The sequence below is a fragment of the Scyliorhinus canicula genome, chromosome 15 (assembly GCF_902713615.1).
Source record: "Scyliorhinus canicula chromosome 15, sScyCan1.1, whole genome shotgun sequence".
NCBI classification, from domain to species: domain Eukaryota; kingdom Metazoa; phylum Chordata; class Chondrichthyes; order Carcharhiniformes; family Scyliorhinidae; genus Scyliorhinus; species Scyliorhinus canicula.
In genome coordinates this window covers 10,565,601-10,589,118 of record NC_052160.1, presented here as the reverse complement: position 1 = coordinate 10,589,118, position 23,518 = coordinate 10,565,601, and the positions used below count along the sequence as shown (strand labels likewise).

Below are 23,518 nucleotides of genomic sequence, written 5' to 3'. Positions count from 1 at the left end.
CAGTTTGCTCTAAAGCTAATGCCTGCTGTACCCTGACCTCGCTGAACAACGATCCATTTCCCATTGCTGGCATAACCGAACACGGACATCGTAGAAGCTGGGAGTGTTGAACTAACTGGAAATGATATGTGCTTAACTTTGGTTTATGTTTTATTTTTAGAAAAGGAAAATCGCACCCTCTGAAAACTCACCCTAAAAACATTTATCAAGGACATAGTGTACAGAGCAACAAAGCAAAAACATAATTTCATAACTGGGTTTGAATCTGCCTCGTCAGATGAATAAATATCTCTGGTTGCTCAGACAGTTAAGGGATTTGAATTGGACTAAGTTACCAAGTTCCTGTGGTAGTCACCACTGTTGTATTATATTTGCATACGAGGGTATTACGGTAAGGTCCCTGTACTACAGGCACAGGGGTAGATCCCTGCCTGCTGGCTCCGCCCAGTAGGCGGAGTATAAATGTGTTGGCTCTCCGAGCTGCAGCCATTTCGGCAGCAGCTACGGGAGGCTCCACATCTCTGTGTAATAAAGCCTCGATTACTCTCTACTCTCGTTTTGTCATAATTGATAGTGCATCAATTTATTACGCAGAGATTTTTAAACGATGGATCGCCGCATCAAGACTGATCGCCTGCAGCTGCACCCTCAAGCAGACAACGCCAAGTCGGCTTTCGCACATTGGCTAGCTTACTTCGAGGCATACATCGGATCTGCGACAGAACCACCCCCAGAGGCACAGAAGCTCCAGATCCTCTACACGCAGCTGAGCTCAGACATCTCCTCCTCATCTGGGACGCGCCTACCTACGCTGAGGCCATGGCGCTACTGAAGGAGAACTACACGCAGCAGACCAACAAGATCTACGCCAGGCACCTCCTCTCCATGCGGCATCAACTCCCCGGTGAGTCTGTGGAAGAGTTCTGGCGTGCCCTGCAACTCCTAGTGAGAGACTGCGATTGCCAGGCCGTTTTCGGCCGCTGAACATTCGGACCTGCTACTTAGAGACACGTTCGTTACAGGCATAGAGTCGGCCTACATCCGCCAGCGACTCTTAGAAGGAGCTACCCTTGACCTCGCAGCGACCAAGAAACTAGTGCTCTCGCTCACGGTCGCCTGACGCAATATACAGGCGTATGCCCCCAACCGCATGGCCCAACACTCCTGGACATCGTGGACCCCGCCAGCAAACACCCTACCGGACACCCCAAGAGCGACCTCCCCCAGCCACCCCAGGCCTGCGCCGCGCGGCAACCACACAACCCCGGGGGACCCAAGTGCTACTTCTGCGGTCAAAACACCCCCGACAACGCTGCCCGGCACGGAGCGCGCTCTGCAAGGCCTGCAGTAAGAAAGGACATTTTGCTGCTGTGTGCCTGGCCCGCTCGTTCGCCGCTGATGGCCCGGCGCCCCCCATATGCAACCCGCGGGCGCCATCTTCCTCGCCTCAGACCACGTGTCGCCCGTGGGCACCGTCATCTTGCTCCCCTCACAACACGTGCGGCCAATGGACGCCGCCATCTTGCCTGCCTCAGGATCCCTGCTCATCGGACACTTCATCGGGCCGCTCATCGTCTGCAACCGCCGCCGACTAGCCACGTCTGGCCTCCGTCACGATCAAACAGACACGACCGCACAACCTCGCGACCGCGTCGACGACAGTGAAGGTCGACGGGCACAAGGTTTCCTGCCTCCTGGACTCCGGGAGCACTGAGAGCTTCATCCACCCTGATACGGTAAGGCGCTGCTCCCTCACGATCCATCCCACCAACCAGAGAATCTCCCGGGCCTCCGGATCCCACTCCGTGGCGATCCGGGGGTACTGCACTGCCACCCTCACCATCCAGGGCGTAGAGTTCAGCGGCTTCCACCTCTACGTCTTCCCCCACCTCTGCGCTGGACTGGACTTCCAGTGCAACCTCCAGAGCTTAACCCTGAAAATTGGCGGGCCCCTACCACACTTTACTGTAGGCAGCCTCACGACCCTTAAGGTCGACCCACCTTCCCTGTTTGCGAACCTCACCCCGGATTGCAAACACGTCGCCATCAGGAGCAGATGGTACAGCGCCCAGAACAGGACCTTCATTAGGTCTGAGGTCCAGAGGCTGCTACGGGAAGGTATTATCGAGGCCAGCAACAGCCCCTGGAGAGCCCAAGTGGTAGTAGTGAAAACTGGGGAGAAAAACAGGATGGTCGTCGACTACAGTCAGACCATCAATCGGTACACGCAGCTCGACGTGTACCTCCTCCCTCGCATATCTGATATGGTCAATCAGATTGTACAGTACCAGGTCTTCTCGACAGTGGACCTGAAATCTGCCTACCACCAGCTCCCCATTCGCAAGGCGGACCGCCAGTACACCGCATTTGAAGCGGACGGGCGCCTTTACCACTTGCTTAGGGTTCCCTTCGTCGTCACTAACGGGGTCTCAGTCTTCCAACGGGAGATGGACCGAATGGTTGACCGGTACTGACTGGGGGCCACCTTCCGTACCTGGATAACGTTACCATCTGCGGCCACGACCAGCAGGACCACGACGCTAACCTTTCCAAATTCCTCCACACCGCCAAACTCCTCAACCTAACCTACAACAAGGAGAAGTGTGTGTTCAGCACTAACCGATTAGCCATCCTCGGCTATGTGGTCCAGAACAGAGTTCTAGAGCCCGACCCCGATCGCATGCGCCCCCTCATGGAACTCCCCCTCCCCCACTGCCCCAAGGCCCTCAAACGATGCCTGGGCTTCTTCTCATACTACGCCCAGTGGGTCCATAACTATGTGGACAAGGCCCACCCACTCATTCACTCGTCCATTTTCCCACTAACAGCCGAGGCTCACCAGGCCTTCAACCGTATCAAGGCCGACATCGCCAAGGCCGCGATGCACGTGGTCGATGAGACGCCACCCTTCCAAGTCGAGAGCGATGCATCAGACGTCGCTCTGGCCACCACCCTCAACCAGGCAGGCAGGCCCGTGGCATTCTTTTCCCGCACCCTCCATACCTCCGAAATTCGGCACTCCTCTGTCGAAAAGGAGGCCCACGCCATTGTTGAAGCTGTGCGGCATTGGAGGCATTACCTGGCCAGCAGGAGATTCACTCTCCTCACTGACCAACGGTCGGTTGCCTTCATGTTTAACAACACACAGCGGGGCAAGATCAAAAATGAGAAAATCTTGAGGTGGAGTATCAAGCTCTCCACCTACAACTACGAGATTTTGTATCGCCCCGGTAAGCCTCCCGTCCCTTTGAACGCCTCAGTGTGGACTTCAAAGGGCCCCTCCCCTCCACCGACCGCAACATGTACTTTCTCAATGTTGTCGACGAGTACTCGAGATTCCCCTTCGTCATCCCATGCCCCGACATGACGTCTGCCACCATCATCAAAGCCCTTAACACCACCTTCGCTCTGTACCACCTTCGTCCACAGCGACCGGGGATCGTTATTTATGAGCGATGAGCTGCTCCAGTACCTGCTCAACAGGGGCATTGCCTCGAGTAGGACGACCAGCTACAACCCCCGGGGAAACGGGCAGGCAGAGAGGGAGAACGGGACGGTCTGAAAGATCGTCCAGCTGGCCCTATGTCCAGAAATCTCCCGGCCTCCCGCTGGCAGGATGTCCTCCCTGACGCCCTTCACTCCATTCGGTCGCTCCTGTGCACTGCGACTAACGAAACCCCCCATGAACGTCTCTTTGCCTTCCCTAGGACGTGCACCTCCGGGGTTTCGCTCCCAACATGGCTGGCAGCTCCAGAACTCGTTCTCCTCCGTAAGCACGTGCGGCTCCACAAGGCAGACCCGTTGGTTGAGAGGGTACAGCTACTCCACACGAACCCACAGTACGCCTACGTAGCGTACCCTGATGGCCACCAAGACACAGTCTCCCTCCGGGACCTGGCACCAGCTGGGCCCCCGCACACCCCTCCCTCTGCCCAGGCATCACCCTCCTTCCCCCGGCGCACCCCACCACAGACCCCGCTCCAGGACGATCCACCTTCCCCTTGATCCCACCCGTGGATGAAGATGAGGCCGACACACCCCCCCGGAGTCACCGACGACCGAACCGATGCCTGAATCAACACATCACTGTGGTGCTCGCCACGATGGATCAAGGTGCCGTCTAAAGTTGTAGACTCTTTATAAATTTTTTGACACCTGTATGTAGTTTCCACCACCCCTGCTGGACTCTTTTTTAACATGGGGTGAATGTGGTAGTCACCACTGTTGTATTATATACTGCATACATAGACATAGAACATACAGTGCAGAAGGAGGCCATTCGGCCCATCGAATCTGCACCAACCCATTTAAGCCCTCACTTCCATCCTATCCCCGTAACCCAATAACCCTCTTAAACCTTTTTGGACACTAAGGGCAATTTATCATGGCCAATCCACCTAACCTGCACGTCTTTGGACTGTGGGAGGAAACCGGAGCACCCGGAGGAAACCCACGCAGACACGGGGAGGATGTGCAGACTCCGCACAGTGACCCAAGCCGGGAATCGAAGCTGGGACCCTGGAGCTGTGAAGCCACAGTGCTGTCCACTTGTGCTACTGTGCTGCACAAATAAGAGGGTATTATGGTAAGACCCTCTACTACAGGTACGGGGGTAGATCCCTGCCTGCTGGCTCCACCCAGTAGGCGGAGTATAAATGTGTGGGCTCTCCGAGCTGCAGCCATTTCGGCAGCAGCTGTGGGAGGCTCCACATCTCTGCGTAATAAAGCCTCGATTACACTCTACTCTCGTCTCGCCGTAATTGATAATACATCAGTTCCCAAATTTAAGTCACAGAGGGGTCTGGATCGTGAATATGAAGAAAAACTATTCCTTGTTTAAAGCAACTGTACATAACATTCCTGTGCCAGCCGGGACTCCCCCAGCTCAGCTCAGTCCATTATTCTATTTATAAAGGCCCCGCCTCTAATCGGGGAATGTCATAATCCACAAGACTCATGGGGAGGCTGATCGGCCCATTCCCATCGGTCTTGTGCGGGTTATAACATCCCGCTCCCCCCCCCCCCCCTCCCCCCATGCAGGAAGGTGGTGCAGGAAGGCGCCTGCTCTTCTTCACCCGTGGCTGTGTTTCCTGCACCTGCGGGGCTGAATCAGCAGGCGTATATCGCGTCCGAGAGCCCCTTTTCCTTGCTGATCACCTGGGGGTGTCACCACTGGCGGCTGCGCTCCGATTCACCATCAGAAACCTCCGATGCCTGAGTTTCCATATCTGAGTCAGCGCGTATCTGTGTAGCACCCCCTCCCCCCCACAGGGTGCAATGCTCCGGCTTCCAGATGGGTCCCTTGTCCCTTTGCTGGGAGGGGGGGGGGGGGTCTGTGGAGGGGGTTCCTTTCGGCAAGAGGTCCCTGTGGTGGATCCCCCGGTTACAGGGGTCCCTGTGGGCGGTCCCTCTATTACTGGGGTCCCTGTAGGGTCATGGGGCAGGGTGGGTCTGGTCTGGTGGAGGTGTGGGCAGGCAGTGCATTGTTGGGGGGGGGGGGGGGGGAAAGACCACCAATATTCTCAAAAAGGGAAGCAGATAACTATGGGCGGGTTTCTCGGTGGTGTACCATTCGCTGGCAGCGGGATTCTATCTTCTCGCCCCTTGTCAATGGGATATCCCATTGCGACAACCTGACGCCACCGGGAACACCGTGGCCGTGGGTGCGCAGCCGGCGGGAAAAGTGAATCGCAATGACTGGAGGATCCTCGGTTAGCTTAACCTCTGTCATTGGGAAAATGTTGAGTTCATTCTAAAAGATGTAATAGCAGAACATTTGGAAATGCACAATATAGTCAAGCAGAGTCAGCATGGCTTCATGAAGGAGAAATCATGCCTGACAAAGTTATTAGAATCCATTGAGGTGGTAAAGAGCAAGATAAATGAAGGTGAACCAAGTGTGATAATATAGGGCTGCATTCTCCAGTACAGCAGTTCCCAATGCAGTGGAGAATCCAGCGTCATCAAAATAACAGGATTGGCACCTTTCTGATGCTCTGGTCCCCCAGTGGCAGCAGTATCGAGGTTCGTGCCCCGCACCTGTGGGAGGATGGAAATTGGTCAAAATGACTCGTGCATCCTATTAACAAGCTGGGCACCGGATTCTTCACACCTGCGTGATTGTCCAGTTGTCTGGGCCAGGATTCACGTGGGCGGGATATGGTACAGGTATTTCCCAGCATGGGGGCAACTCTTTAAGGGAGTTGCCCCCAAAGTCCATCGGAGGGCCCCTTCCTCCCACAATGCAAATCCTGCATCTCATTGGGTCCCACCCAAGGATGCCAATTATGTAAAGTGAAAGGTGTGGGGTAAATGTACCCCGACCGACCTTGGCGAGTTTGCAATAACCTTTTTAACTCAAGCACGTTACGTGGCGAGATAGACAAAGGAGACAAGACTCAGGTGAAGGTCCAACGCAACTTCACTGAACACTTTACCACAAAAACTATATTTATCAAACTCTACACAAGCATTTACTTCTGACACACGCTCTGAGGATTCAGTACACCCTACACACAAATTCCTACCACTATATTTGAACTGTTTGTCTGAAAATACTGGTAATATCTGTTTAATAAGGTTGGGACAGGCTGTTCTTCGGTCTGAGGGTTGGTTGATGTCTCAGGATCTGCAGTCGTTGATTTGACCTTCCCTTTTCATGTAGGGCTAGTTCTGGTCTTCCGGTTGTTTCGCCAGGGTGGCGTCTCAGGAAACACCGTTGAAGAAGGTGCAGAGGCAGAGAGAGCTGGTGTTCTAGGTGGACATTTTCATACCGCTCTTCACACCCGTTCTCAAAGATTCTGTGGCCTGCGTCCAATACTAGCATTGGCCAGGGGCAGGAAGGTCCAATGAGGTGCCTGCACCCATATTTTGAGGTCGCAGAAGAGAGTTTTGAACTTCCAACTGTCAGGTGTTGTCTGGGTCGTACCATGCCTCCAGCCCCCAGCTGAGCTGGGTGCCATCCAGTCTGCACAGCGCTCCCCTAACAAAAGCAGGATCGCCAGAGATGTGAACAGTGGTTAATTCTGAACAATGTGCTGTTAGCAGCTGGTCACGCAGTTCCAGGCCTGTCGAGAGGAATACAGGCCAGAATTCTCTGGTGTTGCGATTCACTTTTCCTGCCTGCAGTGCACTCCCACCTGCGGGTTTCCTGGTGGCTTGGAGTGGTTCCAATGGGAAATCCCATTGACAAGCGGCAAGAAGTTAGAATCCCGCCGCCAGTGAACAGCACGGCGTCGAGAAACACACGGCTGGGGGACCGGAGAATCCCATCCATAGTCCGTTTCAGCTTTCAAAGCCAATTTGTGACAATAAAGATTGTTATTATTAATTTGCAAATTGGCTATGTTTAAACTTAGCTTCCACATTCCAAGTCTTTAATCTATGTTCATAAAAAGAAAGTAACAATATTTCGACAATAATCCTGGAGGTCATGGGTCATCTGACCATATTCTACAGCAGGGAAGAGGAATGGAGGATTATCACATCAGATCAGTGATAACCTCAATGAATGGCGGAGCAGACTCGATGGGCTGAATGGCCTACTTCTGTTCCTACATCTTGTGGTCTTTAAAAATGTCATAAATTTGCTTATTTGGGGAAAGAAATCAAATTAGGGAACCCTCTTCCAGTTGTTAATTAAAACGATTACCTTTTCTAGCTGTCAGTGTAACTAGAGAGTTAATTAGACACTGTTCATTTCAAAATTCAATGCAAAAAATGAACTTTGTTAAAATAAGCAAAAACATTTCCCCAAGCTAAATTAAAATAAAGTTCCTGACTGGAGGACGCAAAAAAGCTGCAAAACCTACTAGTAGTCGGTCTTTTCTGTTTGCATACTCACCCACTGCCATTGCGCCATTTAACTGTCCTGCAAATCATGTTGAAAAGCTGGAGTAGAAACTGCTCGAAGCTAAATTAAATTATTCCATCAATGCAGATGATTTATCAGTACAAATACAGTCTGAGAAATTAGTCATTAAAAGACACAATTTAATGCATAAAGTTAATCACGTTATGTAATTGTTTTGACTTTTGGTTCGACCGCCATTTTGGACAATAGAAACTTCAGCTACTGGTGACAAATGGCCAGAAGTGACCTGTGGGAATCCATTGGCAAATTGTGCTGTCACACTAACATAGCAGCTATAATGTTTAACACAAGCAGTGACAGGAAGTATAACAGTTATAACACTGAAATTGTCTATCACCGCACTCGAGGTGTAATGGGGACTGTAATTAAATGGGGTTGCCTGCTGCATGCCCTGGCATACCATTTTTTATGCATAATACATCAAAAATAACAGCTAAACCATACATCATTCACTAGAAAGGTTGTCACAAAAAAAAGATAACTTTTAATTGAGTAAATTATATTAACATTTGATAGCAGGATCAGGTAAAGTGATTCTTTAATAAGAACCTTGTTAATCTATGGCCACAAGAAATGCATGACTGAAATATGATAAATTCAATTTCTTGCTCTGTTGCACGCTAAGCTCAGTAACATACAACAATTTGCATTTAAAGCCACGTGTTATTGGAGTGGATGTAAGCCACAAGCTAGTTCCGTGTTTAGTGCTGTACATTGGTGCAAAAAGTACAAATATTAAAGTCTCTTTTCCCATCAAATGCATTTCCCACAGAACTCTTGCAGTACGTTGCTTCTGTTACTATCCAATTCATATGGCAATCAAGGCCCTTTAGGCCTTTTCCTCTAATGTGGGATTTAAAGTGACTCCTCTGCAGCAGAACATCTCCAATTCCAGTTCTTCCAGGCTGTCGTATTGGACAAGAGAAGGAACAAAGGATTAGGAAATTGTTTTAGGTTCATTTACAGATATCTGCTATATCACTTCCAATCCTGCATAGTGTTTCTAACCCCTGAGACAGCTTCCACTTAGCTCCTTCTATTCCTACATTCAAACACAAAAAGGCCACACTCAATTTCTTTCAACGTAAATTTTATTTGACAGACACGAGTGCTTTTGTAATCTTTGCAGTAGATCTTTCAAGGTGTGCAGCTCCAGTGGCGGTCACAGTAACAGGTCTGTAACTGCACAGAGGAAACAGATTGTTCAATAACCCCACATGATTAAATACGTACTCCAAATGTCCCATCAGCAAAAATTAGAATTAAAATACTCTGAAGTCATAAGGACTCGAAACGTTAACTCTCTCCACAGATGCTGGCAGATTTGCTGAGTTTTTCCAGCATTTCCTGTTTTTATTTCAGATTCCCAGCATCCAGGCTATTTTGCTTTTACTGTTTCAAGATGCAGGAGAGGTTTTCGAGTTACTCAGAGGGACTTTAGAAGCTTAGAGAGATTAGACAAAACCTTTCACCACCAGATCGTACCTTTTCTCGTTGCACTTTCATGGGAATCAAAATACTGTTTATTTTGAAGCCTTGGGTGCATTCAATTTCCATCATAGTCCTGAGACGTGCTAAGCAGTCAAGTTATATCCGTTCTCATGAGAGTAAAACAGCTGAAGGGGAAAGATCAATCCGGGTTTCTATTACACTTGATGGTGGCTGGTTTCACAGTGGCAATGGTGGAAGCAGAGAGTAGGTGCTCTCTCAGCTGGAAGCACTATAACTGAATGCCCCACTAAAAAGGGCCAGGAGAGAAAATACCTTGGGAGTGCATTTACTTAGATGGGTCGTTTCTTTTTCATCGCTAGTGCAAACTTGTTCAAAGACTGATCGTTTAACCGTTTTCCATTGGTACCAATGGATAACTTCTGTCTTGTAACCTCATGCAACAGCGAGCTCTGTAACACGACAAACCAATCTAATTTTCCAGCGCTTGACCCATAGCCCTGGAGGTTACGGCAGCCCAAGTGAATGTACGAAATACTTTTTAAATGTTACGAGTTTCTGACACAACCAGTCTTTCACACAGCTCCCACCACCCTCTGGGTGAAAAGGTTAGGAGGGGAGTTGAGAAGAAACCTTTTTCACCCAGAGGGTGGTGGGAGTCTGGAACTCGCTGTGTGAAAGACTGGTTGAGTCAGAAACTCTTGTAACATTTAAGTATTTAGTATATTCACTTGGTCTGCCGTAAATCTATGTCCCCTGGTTATTGACCCCTCTACAAATGGAAAAAGTGCCCACCTATCCACCTTATCTGGGCCCCTCATCATCTTATACACCTCTATCAGGTCCCCTCCCAACCTTTGGTGCTCCAAGGAAAACAGCCCCAGCCTATCCAATGTTTCCTCATAGTTCAGACCCTCCAGTCCAGGCGGCATCCTGGTAAATCTCCTCTGCACCCTCTCAGAGGCGATCACGGTCCTTCCCATAATATGGTGACCTAATTTGGTTGTAAAATGACACTGCATAAAAAGCACATGTGCCTTTGGCTCATACAGACTACCGCCTACCCACCAGTTCCTTGTTTTGCAGTTGTTTCAGAAAGCATCATTTCAAGCAACCGAATTGTACAATACAGTTTCTCATGCCAGTTTGTGCATGAGAAACCAAAATGATCTAAAGCAAAATGATAAACTTAGCATTGTTGAACAAATCGGCGACATTAAGATCAATTGGCTCTCTTTCTGCCCCCACATGGTACAAGGTTGAAGGGAAAACAAGCTGGCATTGCATGTTTGAATACGAATACATAACGCCAGAGTGAAAGGACAGAGTATTGATCCACCACTCTGCTCAGCTCCAGTCTGCGACCCATTAGGCAGAAGGTAAAAACGGAATGGGGGTTAGGGATGAACAACACATTGTCAGTGATGTGCAAATCCAATGAATGAATAGGTTTATTAAACAAAAACTGAGCATTAATAGCAAGGATAACACTTGCTGCGGAAGCTAAAGAAATTTGGCACGTCTGTATTGACTCTCACAAACCTCTACACATGTGCGATAGAGAGCATCCTATCCAGTTGCGTCACAGCTTGGTACGGCAACTGCTCGGCCCAAGATCGCAAGAAACTGCAGTGTGGTGAACTCAGCCCAACGCATCACACAAGCTTCCCACCCTCCCATTGATTCGGTCTACACTTCCTGCTGCCTCAGGAAGGCAGACAGCATTATTAGAAACTCCTCCCACCCAGGTTTTGCCCTCTTCCAGACCCTTCCATCAATTAGCACTATCGCTTCACAGCTCCAGGGTCAGAGGTTCGATTCCCGGCTTGGGTCACTGTCTGTGCGGAGTCTGCACATTCTCCCAGTGTCTACTTGGGTTTCCTCCGGGTGCTCCAGTAGTGCAAAGATGTGCAGGTAAGGTGGATTGGCCATGATGAATTGCCCTTAGTGTCCAAAAATGTTAGGTGGGGCTACTGGGATTGGGTGGAGGTGTGGGCTTTCCAAGGGCCAGTGCAGACTCGATGGGCCGAATTGCCTCCTTCTGCACTGTAAATTCTATGATCAGGCAGAAGGTACAGAAGTCTGAAGACCCGCACATCCAGATATAGCAACAGCTTCGGCTCCACAGCTACTAGACTCCTCAACGACTCCCCCTCGGACTGATCTGTTCCCTGTAAGAACACTATTGATGATGCCCTATGCTGCTCTTGCTCATGTATTTGCTTTGTTGGGCCTTGTTGATTATTCTTATTGTCTACTGTGAACGTATTGTGCACGTTCCCTTGGCCGCAGAAAAATGCTTTTCACTGTACTTTGGTACGTGACAATAAATCAATCCAACTTGTACACTGGTTGGGGGGGGGGGGGGGGGGGGGGGGGGGGGAGACAGACTGAAGGCAGGCTGGTAACTTAATTTCTGATTAACTGTCTAATCAGCAACAAGTAGCAATAGTAAAGAAAATCAAATGGGAGCAAACACAGATTAAAAATGATGGGGAATGAATAGAAAACTTTAGGCCAACAGTAAGTTACTATGAGCATTTGTTGATTTCCCATGGTGCTGATCTATCTACAATTAAGCACACGTGGTAATTGTATATACACCCATCATTCCAACCCACCATTAGGGATCAGGAGAGCAGTTTGAGGTGATCCATCTGTCCTGTGAGTTTCTGCTGATCATTTTACTTTCTTTATGTGCCAATCAAGACTTTGGATTTCCAGGGGACTGGGAGAGTACTGGAGTGAAAGAAAGCCGTACCCTCTCCCACTATGGCACATCATCTGGAACAAAACTGTATTAGAAGCACAAGATTGTCAAAATAAAAATTAAATTTTAATACAAAGGTTGCATGCTGTGGCAAGTTTCCATTTCTACAGACTTGGTATCAACAATTTACGAAACTGATTTAAACGGCCTACTATTAACCTTCTGAACAAAAGCACAAATACTGGACTCTCCATGTAAAATACCAGTCATTATTCTTGGGAGTGTAGGCAATCATTTCAGGTACCAGTATTGCTGTTCTCTGTCCTTCAACAGGGACCATCAACTGGCAATAATAATCTTATTTAGCTGCCGACTGCCATCATTCACTGCATACCAATTCCAATGGAAAATTGGTGAAAAGATTTCCTTTCCCATCCCACCCCCTCACGCTAAACCAAATCCTATTGTCGAGCTGAATAAACGTACGCTTGACAAAGGATATCATAGAGCCTAAAGGCAGTTGGCCCTTTAATGTTAAAGTGACCTTGAATGTTCCAACAATTTACCAAGCCTTCGGGTGTCCTAGAGTGTCACTAACCTCTGGATCAGTAGTTCACTGCTATCAGTCCCATGGATCCACAGAATCCCTACAGGGCACAAGACCATTTGGCCCGAGTCTGCCCAGCCTGCTGAGAGAGCACTCTACAGAGGTCGACCGCCCCCTGAACCCTGGTCCCTGGCGCAGTGAAGCAACAGTGCTAACCACTGTGCCACCATGTGAAGGTTATGAAAATTCCCAGAATTTTCATTTCTTAAAGCATTCTAATCGCTCACGCAAATATTTGAATTAACTAAATTCTAAGCAGCAGAGAAATTATGAAGAATTAACAAGCAGCTTTCAAGAATCATTATCACGTGAAATGAATCTGCCAGGGAGTATTTTTTGCTTCAGTAGATAGAAAAGTATTTGCCATTTATTCTAGATCTGGAGCATACTGCTGAGCAGTTGAGAAAAAATTATTTTGTGAAAGAGAAACAAGATCCTTCATCGACAGGATAACTTTATCCCATTTACAGTATGAACTTCATAGCTGCAATAATGAATGCATCATCCGTGACAAGTGGAGATTTCTGGCATCCTGCTGCACCAACTGCTTGCTGCACAGCAAATTTAACTTCGGGGGGGGGGGGAATGAACAAGGCATTTTGTTACATTGAATAGCCACGCAGCTCAGAAAGTATATTCTTTGCTGCCCTGGTGAGCTGGCCTGTTCGATATGGGCTCGAAACATTCACTCTGTTTCTCTCTCCACAGATGCTGCCAGTCCTGCTGGGTTTATCCGGCATTTTCTGTTTTTATTGAGCTGGAATTTCTGTAAACCCAGAGAGTGAAGCATCTTATCATTCCATTTGCTATCTATTTCTAGTAAGCCACCTGCAACTTCTCAGCATTTTCCTCTGTAGTTCGTGAATTTTCATTACAAATGTGAGAACAACACGAGTGAAGTGCAACCAAACAGCAGAGTTTTTTAAAAATCTTACGGCAGTCAATAATCAGTCCTGGGTAGTATTAAAATGTTATATATTCTATTTGCTACTCATACTGATAAACTACTATGGACCAGATTGCGGTCATCTTTAAGAATTAGAGTGGTATGCATCTTTGACAGTGAAGTTTTTCTTGTCACTCTACCATCAATCATTTGTAACAGTCAATTTAACATGCAGTATACCCGCCTGCTACCTTTACAAGGGCTGCAATATAAAATATGTACAAACTGGATATATTGCAGCAGCTTAGCCCCACACAATTACCGGTTAATTGGGTTCACCATCACATTTGTTAATAACGATTTGGAAATTAAGATTTAGATTGTGTGCAAATCCAACCTTTAAAAACATATAGATATGTGCTATAGTCACCTTGATCAGGTTGGAAACACATTTTAATTTTATCTGGCTCCTTTTAAGATCATCATTTTTCTCCTCGCAAGGATAACTTCCACGATGAATAACGCATTGTTCAAGTGGTTTATCACTAACTTTACAAAGATGTTGTGCATTATTCCATCAGGCTTGAGTGGGACCAGAACAGTGTATAGGTCAGGACCAACGTAGAGACGAATAAATACCACTTCCACAACTTTCTTAAATAAGTTACATGAAGAAAGTGCTGAATGAAAATTTATAAAGTGACAGTGTGGATGAGCAATGTCTATCTACAGCCGCATTCAGTGTTGAACCTCCCCGGAGAGGTAGGTGAAACAGGAGATAGATATCTTGAGCCAATACCTACTGTTTAATTAATCCTGGAGAAACAGTTCGGGTTTGCACCGGTAAACCACCACCGTCATTATAAAGCAGATAAATGCATTGGAATGCACAATCCATGTTACTTGCAAATCTTGGCACGTTCAGATGGGGGCATGGGAGGTGCCAAAGGACTAGAGCAGGCAACTGTCCTCTCCTCCAGCAAGTACTTTGCAGAACAAGGTCTGCCATTCTGATCTGCTATACCGTCACTGCCCATGGCGGGTATTTTTTAAGGAGGTAAGGGATAGAAGGGTGGAAAGAGAAAGAAAGGGTGGAAGAGAGGGAGAAAAGAGGAAGGGGGGAGAGAAGAAAGGGGGAGAGAAGGAAAGAGAGGGAGAAAGGGAGAGAGAAGGAAGGAGAGGGAGAAAGGGGGAGAGAAGGAAGGAGAGGGAGAAAGGGGGAGAGAAGGAAGGAGAGGGAGAAAGGGGGAGAGAAGGAAGGAGAGGGAGAAAGGGGGAGAGAAGGAAGGAGAGGGAGAAAGGGGGGAGAGAAGGAAGGAGAGGGAGAAAGGGGGAGAGAAGGAAGGAGAGGGAGAAAGGGGGAGAGAAGGAAGGAGAGGGAGAAAGGGGGAGAGAAGGAAGGAGAGGGAGAAAGGGGGAGAGAAGGAAGGAGAGGGAGAAAGGGGGGAGAGAAGGAAGGAGAGGGAGAAAGGGGGAGAGAAGGAAGGAGAGGGAGAAAGGGGGAGAGAAGGAAGGAGAGGGAGAAAGGGGGAGAGAAGGAAGGAGAGGGAGAAAGGGGGAGAGAAGGAAGGAGAGCGAGAAAGGGGGAGAGAAGGAAGGAGAGCGAGAAAGGGGGAGAGTAACGGAAGGAGAGGCAGGAGGGGGAAAAATTGATTTCACAATGCCCAGTATTTGTTTTTATTGGTCTTTAGTCAAAGTAGCCATCGAATACATCCACCTCGGCGTCGTTGTCGAAGGTAACAGAGGCCGGATCCGAGAGGACCCCGAGGTCGACGAGAGCCTGGTCGAAGTCGTCTGGCAGGAAGACGATTCCCACATTGAGCAGGATGTACTCCATCAGGAAGGCATAGTACAGGATCAGCACGTTCACAAAAAACAATCCCACGTAAAACATATAGGGCAACTCATCGAAGAGCGACTCCACCGAATCGAGGTCAGCATAAATGGTCATAGGCTTCAAGGTGGCAGCGGGCGGCAGTGGAGAAGCGCCTCACTGGGGAACTTTCCTGGCGCGTCCGGCGGCCGCGCTGACATTGGCCTGTTGTTCGGGTGCTTTCCGCGGGCTGGAGGCGGCCTACGGCCGGGAAAAGGGGTTCAAAGGCCCGCGACTCGCCGACACCGTTCGCTCCTGCCCCGCTGTCCCACCTAGGCTGTTCGAGGCGCTAGGCCCTGCATCGCTCCACTCCGCTCCGCTCCTCCCCTACCCCTCACACTCCACCGCCAAAGCTGCTGCGCTCCCCAGCCTGAAAACAGGATGTCAGCCCCGCCTCCCCAGCTCACCCCGCCCCTCCAGCTCACCCCGCCCCTCCAGCTCGGTCAGCCTGTTGATTGGCCGATCGCTACGTCAATCAGGTGACGGCACGGCTATTGTCCCGCCCCGGGTAGGCGCCGGCCCCGCCCCCTCCCCGCGCGGCCGTGCACTGCCGCTGGCTGAATGGCTGAATGTACCGTCAATCAAGTGACGACGCAGCTTTTTTGTCCCGCCCCCGCCTCTCAACTACGCCCGCGCAGAGCCCGCCTCCTCCCTGGGCGTGTACGCGCGCATGGCCGGCTGCTGAATGGCCAGCTTTGCCGTCAATTACGTGACGATCTGGCTCGTGGTCCCGCTGCCGCACACAGGCGCAGACCATGCCTCTTTCACTCTTGTGCTGCCGGGTTGTTGATTGGATGAGTCTGCAGTCACTCAGATGACGGCACAGCCATTGCCCCGCCCCATGCACCCGCCCCTTTCAGCCAGCGGGCCAGCTTGTCTGGAGCCGGCCTCTTTCGGGGCGGAACATCGCGCGCGTGCGCTCGACGTCATCGTCGCCACAACCCTTCACCTTATAAAATGCTTTTTAAAAATATCGCCATTCATTGATGACGTTCTTCCCGGAATCGTCAAACGGCAGTAAAAACCGAAACCGTTTGGGGGAAAAAAAAGATTAGTCAATGTTGGACGACCGCGAAGACCTCTGGGAGTTGTAGTCTCCTCTGAGAGGCACCGCTATTGCTTTGTGTTGGCCTGGGCCGGAGAACGCACTCCAACTCCCAGAACCCCCCGCCGCCCGGCCCGGCCCCGAGCGTTGCTGCGTCCGCCGCCTCTTCCGCCAGTATGTTGGTGATGGGTTTGAATGTCACTGGCATAATTTAGTGCATCGCCAGTAGTATGTGCGAAAGGAGCGTCTAGGAGTGATGTTCGGCCGTTCGAGGAGCTGGGTCGGCGGGAGCTCGGGCAAGTCCCCTCGGAACATTCATTCGTTGGAGCATCTGAAGTGAGTGACTGTGTGAAAACCCTGGCCGGAGAAGCAGCTTTCACTGACAGCCTTGAGTCGTGTATCCGGGATGGACTGGGCCTTCGGGTCCCAGGCCTTTTAACACAGGGACATGCCAAATGTTTGCTTCAATATTTCAATAACCTCTACTTGGTGCCCGCTCTCTAATTCCATGTTTTGTCCAAAGCACTCTTTTCCCCCCCCCCCCCCCCCCCCCCTCGCATAAGAAGCAGCCATAAAAGTGCACCAGAGCAACATGCCTTATTTCAAATGGCTTGCTGCATTAAAGTTTTTGGGGATGTGATGATGGACCAGGTATGAAAGATAGGAAGGGTTATTTCTCTTTTTTTTAAAGTTGCATAGTTTTATTTTAAATGTACCTTAATTCCTCGCCCATCGACGAGCAAGCCGTTGCTTTCTGCCATGGATTGAAGATCTGAAACCTATAATCATCTGGTAGGCTCGGTGTGATGGAAACTGTTACGATTTTTATTGAACACCTGCCATAACGGGAAGTAGGAATAAGTGAACTGACCCACTCTTTGGGGGAATGGTTTACTTTCATTGCAGTAACTCCATTGAAAGCAGATGTTTGACAAATTTATTTTAGACCTTGTTTCGCACTTGAATGAAGTGACCAGGAGCATGTGACAAAAGATTCGTTTCAGTTTCATTGGTTCAGCTGTTGGCATCTGCAGAGTTTTTTTTTAAAGTGTTAATTTTGTGAAAACAAGAAGCCCAACGGTAAATTAGCAGAAAACAACAGTGAAAAATATGAAGTTGAAACTAGCCCTACCTACACTCCACTATTTTGAAATTCTATGCAAGTTTCCCTGCCTCCAGTCTGAATAATGGATTTCAAATTATTGTGCACAAGGTGCCATATAGCCACAGTTATTTGGATTTGTCATCCAGGAATTGAATATTTCTGATATTGACTGTGATGTCCATGAGTAACAATAATGTTCTTTTTAAAAACTTGCCTTACTGATGGGTGACATGGTGGTGCAGTGGTTATCACTGCTGTTCACAACTCCAGGGTCCCAGGTTGAATTGTGGCCTTGGGTGATTGTGTGAAATTTGTCTTTTCTCTCCGTGTCTGCATGGGTTTCCCCAGGTGACCCGGTTTCCTCTCCCAATCCAAAGATGTGCAGGTTAGGTGGATTGGTCATGCTAAATTGCCCCTTGGTTTCCAAAAGGTTAGATGGGGTTACTGGGTTACGGTGATAGGTTGGAGGCGTAGGGTGCTCTTTCCAAGGGCTGGTGCAGACCCAATGGATCGAATGTCCTCCTTCTGCACTTTAAATTCAATGATTCTACGATTCTATGATGCTGAAAGATTCAAGGCCCTAGGTATGTTTGATGTATGTTTTACCTGCCACTTTAGAAAACTTGGTTGGGGCTTAAGTAATTTTGTAGTCAGCAATTACTTTCCTTCTTGCCCCTGCAAGTTTAACAGAAGGATATCTTTGCAACCTGCCCTTCCAACAATGCTGTTCCTCCGCATCTCTGTAACCTCTTGCGGCTTACAATCTTCTGTGAACTCTGCATTCCTATCTTTGGCATCCACACCCTTGCCTTTAGTGGCTGTATCTTGAAACACCAATACTCCTGTGCTAGAACTCCCTCCTTCAATTCTTCTGTCTCCCTATCTCCTTTATAGGCCCTAGTTAAAGCACACTACTGTATTAGCCAAGCTTATTGTCACACCACTTGGATTCTGCCAATATTTTTCATTCTATGTTAAAGAAGCTATTTTAGTACAAGTTTGTTATTCTCTGCTGATTGACGACCGCATCCTCCATCAGTGTTTCTCCACCAGTCTGACTCCATGTTACTGCTTCATTTGGTTCAACTCTTACTTGTATGTTGATTAGTTTCCAGATTGCTGCTGCTAACTGTTAGCGCTACCTTTCTGTTGCTGGTTTTGACTCCAGGATTGCAAATTGCCTGTCAGATCGCGATCCAAGATTTTCTTCAAATTAAGAAAGACCAAAGCCCTGCTATTTGGCTGAAGAACATAAACAACACAGGAGGAGACCATTTGGCCGACCACCACTGCACGCTAGCAGCAGTGTGTGCCATCTACAAGATGCACCGCAAGAACTCACCAAGGCTCCTTAGGCAGCACCTTCCAAACCCACAACCGCTACTGTCCAGAAGGACAAGAGCAGCAGACACAGGAGAACAGTACCAACTGGAGTTTCTCTCATCATCCTGACTTGGAAATATATCGCTGTTCCTTCACTGCCACTGGCTCAAAATCCTGGAACACCCTCCCAAATAGCACAGAGGGTGTACCTACATCACATGGACTTCAACTGTTCAAAAGGCAGCTCACCACGCCTTCTCAAGGGCAATTAGGGATGGGCAAAAATCATGGTCTAGCCAGCGAAGCCCACATTCTAAAAATGAATTTTTATAGAAGTGCATTTTCAGGTATCTTTTACATTTAGTGAGAGTTTCTACCTCCACCACCATTTCAGTGTTTCTGATCGGCTGCAGGGCATTCTGCAGCCAAAATTAGAAGAGACAGCAAGTGAGTCAGGAAGGCATAGAAGTTATAGACCAAGGCATTTGGAAAGATTGAATGGTATTTATTTTAATGCAAGGAGTCTGATGAGCAAGATGAGTTGAGGGCACAAATTAAAACATGGGAGTATCACGTTATTGTTGTTACAGAGACATGGTTGAGTGAGGGACAATATTCTGGGAGAGGACTGTGAGCAGACGTTTTTAGGTAAATCTGTGACAGAACAGTGGGACCCATTCAAGTAGGAAATAGGGAGAGTACAGGGCCAACATGTTCCAATCAAGAAAAAGGGTGGGACCAACAAATGCAATGAACTCTGGATATCGAAGGATATACAGCATTGGGTAAAGAGAAAAAGGCTTATGGCAGATAGCAAGGGCTTGAAACATTAGAAGCCCTAGAGGTGTGTAGAATGTGCGAGAGGGAGCTTAGAAAGGAAATTAGGAGTGCAAAAGTGGCCATGAAAGGATACTGACAGGTTAAATAAAGGAAAATCTGAGGTTGTTTCACAAGTATATCAAAGGGATAATGAGGGAATGAGTAGGGTCCATTAAGAATCACAGTGGTAATTTGTGTGTGGAGCCGGAGGATGTAGGTAGGGTTCTAAATTAATACTTTGTGTTCGATAGTGAGAGGGACGATGTGGATATATAGAGATCAGGGAGGAGGACTGTGATAAAATGAAAGATATTAACATGGACAGAGAGGAGATTCTCAGTGGTCCGGCAGGTTTAAAAATAGACCAGTCTCCAGGGCCAGATAAAATGTATCCCAGGCTGTTGAGTAAGGCAAGGGAGGAAATAGCAGGGGTGCTGGCAATTTTCAATTCCTCTGACCACCGGAGCGAACATGGAACATACAGTGCAGACCGAGGCTATTCAGCCATCGAGTCTGCACCCACCCACTTAAGCCCTCACTTCCACTCTATCCCCGTAACCCAATAACCCCTCCTAACCTTTTTGGACACCAAGGACAATTTATCATGGAAAATCCACCTAACCTGCACGTCTTTGGACTGCGGGAGGAAACCGGAGCACACCCACGCAGACGCTGGAAGAATGCACAGATAGTGACCCAGTGGGGAATCGAACCTGGGACTCTGGTGCTGTGAAGCCACAGTGCTACCCACTGAGCTACCGTGCTGCCCCAGAGGTGCTGGAGGATAGCCAACGTGGTACCATTATTCAAGAAAGGAGGATGGGATAACCCAGGTAACTACAGGCCAGTCAGTCTAACTTCGATGGTGGGGAAAGTATTGGAAGCAATTCTGAGAGACAGAATTTATCTGCATTTGGAGAGGCAGGGATTAATCAAGAACAGTCAGCATGGATTTGGCCATGTCTGACCAACCTGATTGAATTTTTCGATGACGTGACCAGATGTGTAGATGAGGGCAATCAATGTATTTGACATGGTCTACTACTTGGACTTCAACAAGACTTTTGATCGGATCCCACATGGCAGATTAATAGCAAAGATAAAAGCCCATTGGATCCAAGGAAATTTGGCAAATTGGATCCAGAATTGGCAGGAATCGAGGATGATGGTCACGGAAAATTCCGACTGGAGGCCTGTGTCCTGTAGGGTCCCACAGAAATCATTGTTGGGACTTTGCTGTTTGTGGTTTATATAAATGATTTAGACATGGATTTAGGAGGGTTCATCAGTGAGTTTGTGGACAATGTGAAAATTGGTGGGGTGGTAATAGCGAGGAGGATAGCCTTGGCTTACAGGCGGATATAGACAAGCTGGTCAGATGGGTTGATCAGTGGCAAATGGAATTCAATCCGAATAAGTGTCAGGTGATGCGCTTGGGCAGGACAAACGGAGCAAGGGAATACATGATAAATGGCAGGACCCTGGGAAGCACCGATGATCAGAGGGACCTTGATGTGTGGGTACACCGGCCCCTCAAGGTAGCAGAGCAGGTGGATAAAGTGGTTAAAGTGTCTTTATTAGCCGAGGTATAGAGTTTAAGAGCAGGGAGGTTTTTGCTGAAACTTTATAAAACATTGGTTAGGCCACAGCACTAGAAAGGGTGCAGAGAAAATTTACCAGGATGTTGCCTGGGCTGGAGAGTTTTAGTTATGAAGAGAGATTGGATAAACTGGGTGTGTTTTCCTTGGAGCAGAGGAGACTGAGGCGGGACATAATTGAGGGGCATAAATAGAGCAGTCAGGAAGAAACCTTTCCCATTGGTGGAGGGATTAATGACCAGGAGGCATAGATTTAAGGTAAGCAGGAGGTTTAGAGGGGATGTGAGGAAAGACAGTGGTGGGATTCTGGAACTAGCTGCCTGAAAGGGTAGTGGAGGCAGAGACCCTCAACATTTAACAAGTATTTAGATGTGCACTTGCAATCCCAAGGCAAACAAGACTAAGGGCCAAGTGCTGAGAAATGGGATTAGAAACTTAAGAGGTGGTTTTTGACCGGCACAGACGCGATGGACTGAAGAGCCTTTTTTGTGCTGTAGATCTTTAGGATTCTGATTCTATCTCCACCCCGCACTCATTGGCAGTGCATTCCACACCTTAATCACTCACTGCATGAAAATAATTTTTCCCCCCGTGTCGCTTTTGCTTCTTTTGCCAATTACTCCAAATCTGAGCCCTCTGGTTCTCAATCCATTCACTAGCTTCTCCCAACCTACTCTGTCCTGAATCAGATATCCTCTCAGTCTTCTCTTTAAGCAAAGCATTCCCAACTTGTCTATTCTATCTTCAGAACTGAAATTCTTCATTGTTGGAATGATTATCGTGAATCTTTTCTGGACTCTCTCCAATGCATCCACATCCTTCTAAAAGTGTCGTGCCCAGAACTGGATCAGTAATCTAGCTGAGGCTGAATTAGTGTTTAATACAAGTTCAACATAACCTTCTTCCTCTTATACTCCATGCTCTTGTGAATAATTTCATTGATTGTTTTAAGAGATGTGGGCATCACTGGCAGGGCCGGCATTTGTTGTACATCCCTAATTGTTGCCCTTGAACTGAGTCGGTTTGCTCGGCCATTTCAGAGGGCAGTTAAAAGGCAACAGCATTGCTATGGGCATGGAGTCATATGAAGGTTGGGAATGGTGGGTTATGAGGTCGTTATCACGTTGTTACCTGCAGGAGTTTGCTGTATGCATGTTGGCTAATACATTTTCTGCATTACAGCAATAACTGCAGTTCAAAAAGTAATTAGCTATGAATAGCTTTTTGAGAGTGATTTTGAAAAGTGCTATTTGCATTTTTTATGTCTACTCTGTAGAAGGGTTAGTTATCTCAGTTGGCTAGATGGGTCTTGTGTGGTTCAGAATAATATCCAACAGCTTGGATTTGATTCCCATTCCAGCTGAGATAAACTTATGACCTGCTCCTGAGAATGGAAGACAATGCAACTTCGAAAAACTGCCAAGAGAACAGCTCAGGCTAAAATTTCAATAGACGATGAGCTCGGACCTTTGGGACACTCATTGACGTGCAATCTGCCCGATGTTGTTTTGCAAAGGTGTGCAACGTCTCTCTGAAAGGGAAGATTGTACATCAATTATTTCTGATCTTGCTGGAACAATGCCTCTGAATTGTAGTTTTGTGACTGGTAGATGTACAGGGTGTAGTCCTAATAATAATGACATTTTTAATGCGTTAATGTAATTTCAGAATCAATTGTTACACGGGTTAATCTTTTAATTTTTATTTGCAGTTGTACAAGTTGCAATTTTTAAAACATTGCTTGGTAGTATATAATTACTAGCCCAGCAAATAGTTTGCCAATTCTTTACTTCTTTAAATTCTGTGCGAGCTCAAGGCAGGCCCACTGTATGGTGGTGATGGGAGACGCAGTGTCACAATGGTTAGCACTGCTGCCTCACAGCGCCAGAGACCCGGGTTCAACTCCCGCCTTGGGTGAATGTGTGGAGTTTGCACATTTCCTCTGTGTCTGCGTGGGTTTCTTCCAGGTGCTCCGGTTTCCTTCCGCAATCCAAAGATGTGCGGATCTGGTGGATTGGCCATGCTGAAATTGCCCATGCTGAAAGTGTCCAAAGGTGTGTAGGTTAGGTTAAGGGGATAGGGTGGGGTAATGGGCTTGGTTGAAATGCTCTTTCAGGTGGTTGGTGCAGACTCAATGGGAAGATTGGTCTTTTTCTGCACTGTAGGGATTCTATGAAAGATGCTACTGTTGGCTATGCCATCTTTTTAAAAAAAATAAATGTTAGTGAAA

The 23,518-nt window shown here is 48.0% G+C and overlaps 2 protein-coding genes and 1 long non-coding RNA gene across 8 annotated transcripts in view; 1 reads left to right on the top strand and 2 right to left on the bottom strand.

Annotated features, from left to right (window-relative positions):
• Positions 1 to 7,975: 7,975 nt before the first annotated feature.
• LOC119978494 lies at positions 7,976 to 14,711 on the bottom strand. Its single transcript, XR_005463467.1, has 2 exons — positions 13,956 to 14,711; positions 7,976 to 8,778 (listed from the first exon to the last, which is right to left on the bottom strand). It is a non-coding gene; the product is annotated as an uncharacterized LOC119978494 (long non-coding RNA).
• Positions 14,712 to 15,186: 475 nt separating this feature from the next.
• dexi (Dexi homolog (mouse)) lies at positions 15,187 to 15,784 on the bottom strand. The gene has a single exon (XM_038821027.1). It carries the CDS (start codon positions 15,474 to 15,476, stop codon positions 15,213 to 15,215), a length of 264 nt encoding a protein of 87 aa, XP_038676955.1. The 5' UTR covers positions 15,477 to 15,784; the 3' UTR covers positions 15,187 to 15,212.
• A 233-nt stretch (positions 15,785 to 16,017) lies between these two features.
• The window catches only part of clec16a (C-type lectin domain containing 16A), a 303,082-nt gene continuing 295,581 nt past the window's right edge, over positions 16,018 to 23,518 (top strand). For 2 of the 6 annotated variants that reach the window (XM_038820934.1, XM_038820935.1), the window contains exon 1: positions 16,233 to 16,779. In XM_038820934.1, the coding sequence (XP_038676862.1) occupies positions 16,700 to 16,779 (80 nt within the window). In that variant the 5' untranslated portion in view covers positions 16,233 to 16,699. Of the gene's footprint in view, positions 16,780 to 23,518 lie in introns of all 6 variants that reach the window. The other 4 variants (XM_038820933.1, XM_038820930.1, XM_038820936.1 and 1 more) reach the window with 4 other exon arrangements.

Excerpts from the sequence above, each read along its gene's own strand:
- dexi (XM_038821027.1), bottom strand. The coding sequence starts at position 15,476 with ATGACCATTTATGCTGACCTCGATTCGGTGGAGTCGCTCTTCGATGAG.